General features: G+C 45.7%; 2 protein-coding genes and 1 long non-coding RNA gene across 3 annotated transcripts; 2 read left to right on the top strand and 1 right to left on the bottom strand.

Annotated features, from left to right (window-relative positions):
• Positions 1-384: 384 nt before the first annotated feature.
• LOC121628799 (heat shock 70 kDa protein 1) lies at positions 385-2,814 on the bottom strand. Its single transcript, XM_041968114.1, has 3 exons — positions 2,768-2,814; positions 2,681-2,719; positions 385-2,501 (listed from the first exon to the last, which is right to left on the bottom strand). Exon 3 carries the CDS (start codon positions 2,476-2,478, stop codon positions 559-561), a length of 1,920 nt encoding a protein of 639 aa, XP_041824048.1. The 5' UTR covers positions 2,479-2,501; positions 2,681-2,719; positions 2,768-2,814; the 3' UTR covers positions 385-558.
• A 296-nt stretch (positions 2,815-3,110) lies between these two features.
• Positions 3,111-5,470, top strand: LOC121628788 (heat shock 70 kDa protein 1-like). Its single transcript, XM_041968101.1, has 2 exons — positions 3,111-3,174; positions 3,354-5,470. The coding sequence occupies exon 2, from the start codon at positions 3,377-3,379 to the stop codon at positions 5,294-5,296; it is 1,920 nt and encodes a 639-aa protein (XP_041824035.1). The 5' UTR covers positions 3,111-3,174; positions 3,354-3,376; the 3' UTR covers positions 5,297-5,470.
• A 1,923-nt stretch (positions 5,471-7,393) lies between these two features.
• Positions 7,394-7,738, top strand: LOC121628803. Its single transcript, XR_006008268.1, has 2 exons — positions 7,394-7,531; positions 7,651-7,738. It is a non-coding gene; the product is annotated as an uncharacterized LOC121628803 (long non-coding RNA).
• The last annotated feature ends 828 nt before the right edge of the window (positions 7,739-8,566 follow it).

Here is an 8,566-nt window from a genome sequence, read left to right as displayed (position 1 = left end):
AAACCAGTAGGTTTTCATCTTAACTGAAGTTTAGTGTATTTATCTAAATAAACCCAGAATTATTCCTCTGTCTGCTCTCCTTCTAGTTAGTTTGTCCTGTTGAAATTGTCTCTATATCAGTTTCAGCGTGTTTGCTGCCCTCTGGTGGCCACAGGAACTACAACACCCAATTTACTCTGAACTCCACTGATAAAAAGCAGTTTGATGATCAATAATAACAGAAATGATGATGCTGGTTGTTCTCAGCTTCTGTAAACCAACATTTTACCTCTAATATGGACTGAAAATATAAATTATGTTTTGCGTTCCTGATGTTTCGCTGCTGAAACCAGAAAAAGAAACCAAAACATTCAGTAAATATATTTTGTTTATTGCAGTGTCCAGCAGAGAAAACATAACACATGGATTTAAACTTTTAAGATCTTTGGGACAAAATATACAAAAACATGGAAACAACCACATATTACTGGAGTATAAAATCATATTCAGACAAAAGTCAAACAGTCTCAGGTAAATCCTGGACCAGTCCGGAAATCAGAGTCCACGTTCAGGTCCACTTTAGTCCACCTCCTCGACGGTGGGCCCCTGGGTGTGGGCTCCTGCCTGCTCTCTACAAGAACCAGCGGGCCTCCCTCCCTGATACAGCTTGCTGATGATGGGGTTGCACACTTTCTCCAGCTCTTCCTGCTTGTGTTGGTACTCGTCTTTCTCAGCCAGCTGGTTGTTCTCCAGCCAGCTGATGGTCTCCTCACACTTCTCCAGCACCTTCTTCTTGTCCTCCTGGCTGATTTTGTCCTTCAAGCTCTCGTCCTGCACGCTGCTCTTCACGTTGAAAGCCAAGGACTCCAGTGAGTTCTTGGCAGCGATCTTGTCCCTCTGCAGGTCGTCCTCAGCTTTGTATTTCTCAGCGTCCTGCACCATCCTCTCGATCTCCTCTTTGCTCAGCCGGCCCTTATCGTTGTTGATGGTGATCTTGTTCTCTTTGCCGGTGCTTTTGTCCACCGCAGATACGTTCAAGATGCCGTTGGCGTCCACGTCGAAGGTGACCTCGATCTGCGGGACCCCTCGTGCAGCGGGTGGGATTCCCGTCAGCTCAAACCTGCCCAGCAGGTTGTTGTCCTTGGTCATGGCTCTCTCCCCTTCGTAGACCTGGATCAGGACCCCGGGCTGGTTGTCAGAGTAGGTGCTGAACACCTGGGTCTGTTTAGTGGGGATGGTGGTGTTGCGTTTGATCAGGGACGTCATGACTCCTCCGGCTGTCTCGATGCCCAGGGACAGAGGCGCCACGTCCAGCAGCAGCAGGTCCTGGACGTTGCTGGAGGTGTCGCCCGTGAGGATGGCGGCCTGGACGGCGGCCCCGTAAGCCACCGCCTCGTCCGGGTTGATGTTCTTGTTCAGCTCCCGGCCGTTGAAGAAGTCCTGCAGGAGCTTCTGGATTTTGGGGATTCGGGTGGAGCCTCCCACCAGGACGATGTCCTGGATCTGAGCCTTGTCCATCTTGGCGTCCCTCAGGGCTTTCTCCACCGGTTCCAGCGTTCCCCTGAACAGGTCGGAGCACAGCTCCTCAAAGCGAGCCCTGGTGATGGAGGTGTAGAAGTCCACGCCCTCGTACAGAGAGTCTATCTCCAGGCTGGCCTGGGAGCTGGAGGACAGGGTCCTCTTGGCCCTCTCACAAGCTGTGCGCAGCCTCCTCAAGGCTCTCTTGTTCTGGCTGATGTCCTTCTTGTGTTTCTTCTTGAACTCCTCCACAAAGTGGTTGACCATGCGGTTGTCAAAGTCCTCTCCACCCAGGTGAGTGTCTCCGGCCGTGGCCTTCACCTCAAAGATGCCGTCTTCGATGGTCAGGATGGACACGTCAAAGGTGCCTCCTCCCAGGTCAAAGATCAGGACGTTGCGTTCTCCAGACTTGCCTTTGTCCAGGCCGTACGCGATGGCGGCCGCCGTGGGCTCGTTGATGATCCTCAGGACGTTGAGTCCCGCGATGACGCCCGCGTCTTTAGTGGCCTGTCGCTGGGAGTCGTTGAAGTACGCCGGGACGGTGATGACGGCGTTGGACACCTTCTGGCCCAGGTAGGCCTCGGCGATCTCCTTCATCTTCACCAGGACCATGGAGGAGATCTCCTCAGGGTAGAAGGCTTTGTTCTCCCCTTTGTACTCCACCTGGATTTTGGGTCTCCCTCCTTCTGAAAGCACCTTGAAGGGCCAGTGCTTCATGTCCGCCTGCACCACCGCATCATCAAACTTCCTCCCAATCAGTCTCTTGGCATCAAACACCGTGTTGCTGGGGTTCAGAGCCACCTGGTTCTTGGCCGCGTCCCCAATCAGCCTCTCGGTGTCTGTGAAGGCCACATAGCTGGGGGTGGTCCTGTTGCCCTGGTCGTTGGCGATGATTTCGACTTTTCCGTGCTGGAAAACCCCCACACAGGAGTAGGTGGTGCCCAGGTCGATGCCGATGGCCACGCCTTTAGCTGCAGACATCTTGGCTGTGTTCACTTCCTGTTCTAAACATGCAGAAACATAAACATGAGAAAAGTCAAGAAACACAGATAAAACCGCAAAATAATAATAATCAAAAGACTTATTTACTTTTCCAGGCCTGTGTCCCCCCCCCCCAATAAAAAATTTTATAGACCCACTGCTGTGGACTGGTTGTTCCAGGAGAAATGAAGCATTTACTTACAGCTGAGTGTTGATGGTCTGAGCTGTGAAGAGGATTGATCTTCTTCTCTGGATTTTCTTCTCCTTCGTCTCTGGATCTTCTCTGAATCTTCTCTGAATCTTCTTTTTCTCTTTCTTTGGATCTTCTTCTGTCTCTCCAGATCTTCTGCTGCTCTCTGATCTTCCTCTAACTGTCTCTGCTCTCAGACCAGCTGCTTTATATCTGGTGAACCTGAACGTCTGGCTGTTTCTGGACGTTTCACACACAGCACAGTCAAGTTACTAGAAACATCACATACCACTTCCTGTTTAGCTCGCCAAAGTAACACTGATTCATTGATTATTAAACAGCAATTGTCCAGAGCATGACACGCTTCTGTTTTATTTTGAAGACCCATTATCATGTTTCTGGTATCTTTTATTAACTTGACAGATATTTCCTGGCCTTTCAGCCAAAAAGAAGATCCAGAGAAGAAGATCAATCCTCTTCACAGCTCAGACCATCAACACTCAGCTGTAAGTAAATGCTTCATTTCTCCTGGAACAACCAGTCCACAGCAGTGGGTCTATAAAATTTTTTATTGGGGGGGGGGGACACAGGCCTGGAAAAGTAAATAAGTCTTTTGATTATTATTATTTTGCGGTTTTATCTGTGTTTCTTGACTTTTCTCATGTTTATGTTTCTGCATGTTTAGAACAGGAAGTGAACACAGCCAAGATGTCTGCAGCTAAAGGCGTGGCCATCGGCATCGACCTGGGCACCACCTACTCCTGTGTGGGGGTTTTCCAGCACGGAAAAGTCGAAATCATCGCCAACGACCAGGGCAACAGGACCACCCCCAGCTATGTGGCCTTCACAGACACCGAGAGGCTGATTGGGGACGCGGCCAAGAACCAGGTGGCTCTGAACCCCAGCAACACGGTGTTTGATGCCAAGAGACTGATTGGGAGGAAGTTTGATTATGCGGTGGTGCAGGCGGACATGAAGCACTGGCCCTTCAAGGTGCTTTCAGAAGGAGGGAGACCCAAAATCCAGGTGGAGTACAAAGGGGAGAACAAAGCCTTCTACCCTGAGGAGATCTCCTCCATGGTCCTGGTGAAGATGAAGGAGATCGCCGAGGCCTACCTGGGCCAGAAGGTGTCCAACGCCGTCATCACCGTCCCGGCGTACTTCAACGACTCCCAGCGACAGGCCACTAAAGACGCGGGCGTCATCGCGGGACTCAACGTCCTGAGGATCATCAACGAGCCCACGGCGGCCGCCATCGCGTACGGCCTGGACAAAGGCAAGTCTGGAGAACGCAACGTCCTGATCTTTGACCTGGGAGGAGGCACCTTTGACGTGTCCATCCTGACCATCGAAGACGGCATCTTTGAGGTGAAGGCCACGGCCGGAGACACTCACCTGGGTGGAGAGGACTTTGACAACCGCATGGTCAACCACTTTGTGGAGGAGTTCAAGAAGAAACACAAGAAGGACATCAGCCAGAACAAGAGAGCCTTGAGGAGGCTGCGCACAGCTTGTGAGAGGGCCAAGAGGACCCTGTCCTCCAGCTCCCAGGCCAGCCTGGAGATAGACTCTCTGTACGAGGGCGTGGACTTCTACACCTCCATCACCAGGGCTCGCTTTGAGGAGCTGTGCTCCGACCTGTTCAGGGGAACGCTGGAACCGGTGGAGAAAGCCCTGAGGGACGCCAAGATGGACAAGGCTCAGATCCAGGACATCGTCCTGGTGGGAGGCTCCACCCGAATCCCCAAAATCCAGAAGCTCCTGCAGGACTTCTTCAACGGCCGGGAGCTGAACAAGAACATCAACCCGGACGAGGCGGTGGCTTACGGGGCCGCCGTCCAGGCCGCCATCCTCACGGGCGACACCTCCAGCAACGTCCAGGACCTGCTGCTGCTGGACGTGGCGCCTCTGTCCCTGGGCATCGAGACAGCCGGAGGAGTCATGACGTCCCTGATCAAACGCAACACCACCATCCCCACTAAACAGACCCAGGTGTTCAGCACCTACTCTGACAACCAGCCCGGGGTCCTGATCCAGGTCTACGAAGGGGAGAGAGCCATGACCAAGGACAACAACCTGCTGGGCAGGTTTGAGCTGACGGGAATCCCACCCGCTGCACGAGGGGTCCCGCAGATCGAGGTCACCTTCGACGTGGACGCCAACGGCATCTTGAACGTATCTGCGGTGGACAAAAGCACCGGCAAAGAGAACAAGATCACCATCAACAACGATAAGGGCCGGCTGAGCAAAGAGGAGATCGAGAGGATGGTGCAGGACGCTGAGAAATACAAAGCTGAGGACGACCTGCAGAGGGACAAGATCGCTGCCAAGAACTCACTGGAGTCCTTGGCTTTCAACGTGAAGAGCAGCGTGCAGGACGAGAGCTTGAAGGACAAAATCAGCCAGGAGGACAAGAAGAAGGTGCTGGAGAAGTGTGAGGAGACCATCAGCTGGCTGGAGAACAACCAGCTGGCTGAGAAAGACGAGTACCAACACAAGCAGGAAGAGCTGGAGAAAGTGTGCAACCCCATCATCAGCAAGCTGTATCAGGGAGGGAGGCCCGCTGGTTCTTGTAGAGAGCAGGCAGGAGCCCACACCCAGGGGCCCACCGTCGAGGAGGTGGACTAAAGTGGACCTGAACGTGGACTCTGATTTCCGGACTGGTCCAGGATTTACCTGAGACTGTTTGACTTTTGTCTGAATATGATTTTATACTCCAGTAATATGTGGTTGTTTCCATGTTTTTGTATATTTTGTCCCAAAGATCTTAAAAGTTTAAATCCATGTGTTATGTTTTCTCTGCTGGACACTGCAATAAACAAAATATATTTACTGAATGTTTTGGTTTCTTTTTCTGGTTTCAGCAGCGAAACATCAGGAACGCAAAACATAATTTATATTTTCAGTCCATATTAGAGGTAAAATGTTGGTTTACAGAAGCTGAGAACAACCAGCATCATCATTTCTGTTATTATTGATCATCAAACTGCTTTTTATCAGTGGAGTTCAGAGTAAATTGGGTGTTGTAGTTCCTGTGGCCACCAGAGGGCAGCAAACACGCTGAAACTGATATAGAGACAATTTCAACAGGACAAACTAACTAGAAGGAGAGCAGACAGAGGAATAATTCTGGGTTTATTTAGATAAATACACTAAACTTCAGTTAAGATGAAAACCTACTGGTTTCAACCAGGTATCAGTCTGATGGTGGAACAGAAGAATTTGGATTCAATGCAAACGTGTCGTCCCTTCACATTAAAAAAACAATAAAACAAAATTAATAATGGACTATTCCACTTACAGAGACCACAGTAATTTAGCTTTCTAATATAAACAGTGTAATAATAATAATAATAATAATAATAATAATAATAATAATAAATGTACTTTATACGTTTCTTTTAGTTTCTTAGTTAGTTAGTTTCTTTTTAGTTTTTAATGGTTCATGTAAAGCACTTTGAGTTGACTTCTACATGAAATGAGTGATATAAATAAACCTACCTTTTATATTAATAATAATTATAATAATATTTATTTCCTATGTACAATGCGTCTCTAGGCTTTGATTATAACTCAAAAGGGATGATGATCTCTATTTTAAGGAATGATGATCCACTCCCAGGCATTTAGAGCTGGCTTTGAGCGGTGGAAACTGTCCCTTCGCAGCTCTTCTCCGCATTTTATTTGTTTTGTAAATGACGTGTCCTGTCTCGTCCGTGAAAAGCAGATGAAAAGGTTGAACACGGAAATCTGAAAAGCCTAAAAGACTCAAAACGACTCTGAAAGTTTAGAGCTGTCAGACTGCCAGATGATCGTGTTAAAGTTCCCTCGTGGATTTTTTCTACCTGCTTCTAGAAAACTCTGATGCAGGGCAGTTTGCTGCAGGAGACGTCACCAAGCAGAACGACGCGCACGCGGCTTTCATTGGTCGGTTTTTCGGCTGTAAAGACGTCAAGCTAAAGAATTAATGCACATCCTTACGGAAGTGACGTCATTCATCAGTCAAATTATAACAAACTAATTGTCTGATACAAGATGTCTTACTGCTGCATGAAGGTAGGTTCATATTCACAAAGAAATTATACTTTTTCTGAAATTAAACCCAGTTTAATCTGATTGTTTATTTTTAAAGTTTATTTAAATTGGGTGACAATATTAATTGAGCAATATTTTAATTTAATTTGGGAATTTAAAAGAAGATGTTTTTTTTTAGCAATTTATTTAGACTGCATATGACTGCATCATTCATAATTTTGAAACTAAACATTAATTTACATTTTACATTGATTAACGAAATCTAGTGTTTATCTGCAGAGCGCAGAACTGTTTGTCTGTTGTGCTTTACACGTGGAAAGAAACAACGGAGTGTTGCATGTTTAAGGCAGAATTTGGTTTCAAAATTAACACACAATATCCCTGGAAGAGGTCAAAGAAAGAAAGAAAGAAAGAAAGAAAGAAAGAAAGAAAGAAAGAAAGAAAGAAAGAAAGAAAAATTGAAAGGGAGAGCACATTAAAAGACCAGTTTTGCTAAAATTGCAACAAAGCTTATATGACTAAATATTATATTGAAATATCTGTCATTTAGAGCTGAGTATTTACTGAGTTCATGGCTGCAGAAACCCACCAAAGAAGTGCAAACTTTTGGGCTGCCGTTAGACACGGGGAACACTTTTATTTTGTAAGGCACCACCGGATGTATGATGTGCCGCTGATCTTCTCGTGACTCCTGCGATTAAATGAAACTTCCAGAAACAACCAGACCTGTTTCCCGTCGTATATAAGAGAGGAAACAGCGGTGGTTCATCAGTCTGTGGAGGGGGAGGACGAAGAAGAAGAAGAAGATGGCGGTTTATCATCTCACCTGTGAGTACTCACCTGCTTCCTGTTGTTTGTCTGTCTGTTTGTTTTCTGACTAGCGGACTGTAGCTGCAGTTAATTGGAGAAGTTAAATAAAACCTGAAAACCTGTTTTATTCGTTTCAGAACGTCCGTGAAGCAAAGAGCCGTTTCCATAGAAACAGACGTAAAACGTCCCATCATGAGGAGCAGACGGCCGGACTTAGACGTTAAACCCGTTTTCTGATTTCTGTGTGACCATCTGATGGAGAACAGTCCATCCGAGAAAAAAAGGAGAAAAAAAGGAAAGAAAAAATAAAAAAGAAACGAACTGTTAAAATTTAATCTGGAACAAAATTACTGTAGTTTTTTAATGTTATTATTATTATTCAAATTCTGCTACTAAAGTAGGAATATATGGAAGTAAAACTGAAGGAAATACTGTAAAATTGTCTATTTTTCCATACAAAGAACATTTATTAAAACAAACATTTGATGCTTGTTGAAACGTTTTACTAACCGAAGTCTCACTGAAACTAAATCTGAAAACTAACTTGACTAAAACCAGTCGGTCTGTGGAAAAGTTTACACTGGTGACATTCCTGTGCGGAGTCGAGAGGGTTTGGCTCCCAGTTTCCAGAATATGTGGTGTCTTTATTTATTTATTTTAAAAACAAAACTTGAATTAACAACAGATTACAGATGACAAGTAAAATTACAGCAACAAACAACCAACAAGGAGGCAAACAACAACAAAAACAACATACAAATCAACAGTATTTAAGCTTACATTCATTAACAGAAATTTAATGGAGTTCTAATCTATTAAAGATATTTTCATAAAAATGAAGAAGTTTAAATTCTTTTTATCCTTCTTAATATGTTTAAGAGATTTAATTAATCACATAAATTCCATCAGAAATGGGGAAAACAACAGTGTATAAATATATAACTTTGCAGACCATATGAAAAAAATAACTATATTCAAAGGATTTTATAAATTTTTAGGTTTTCATAGTAAAATAAAAGTATGTTGTAGTTATAAGAGTTTGCCAGATGAAAG

The sequence above is a fragment of the Melanotaenia boesemani genome, chromosome 2, assembly GCF_017639745.1.
Source record: "Melanotaenia boesemani isolate fMelBoe1 chromosome 2, fMelBoe1.pri, whole genome shotgun sequence".
Lineage (NCBI taxonomy): Eukaryota > Metazoa > Chordata > Actinopteri > Atheriniformes > Melanotaeniidae > Melanotaenia > Melanotaenia boesemani.
This window is presented reverse-complemented; position numbering and strand designations above follow the sequence as displayed.

Bases quoted from the DNA above. Each gene is read 5' to 3' on its own strand.
- LOC121628799 (XM_041968114.1), bottom strand. From the start codon at position 2,478: ATGTCTGCAGCTAAAGGCGTGGCCATCGGCATCGACCTGGGCACCACC.
- LOC121628788 (XM_041968101.1), top strand. From the start codon at position 3,377: ATGTCTGCAGCTAAAGGCGTGGCCATCGGCATCGACCTGGGCACCACC.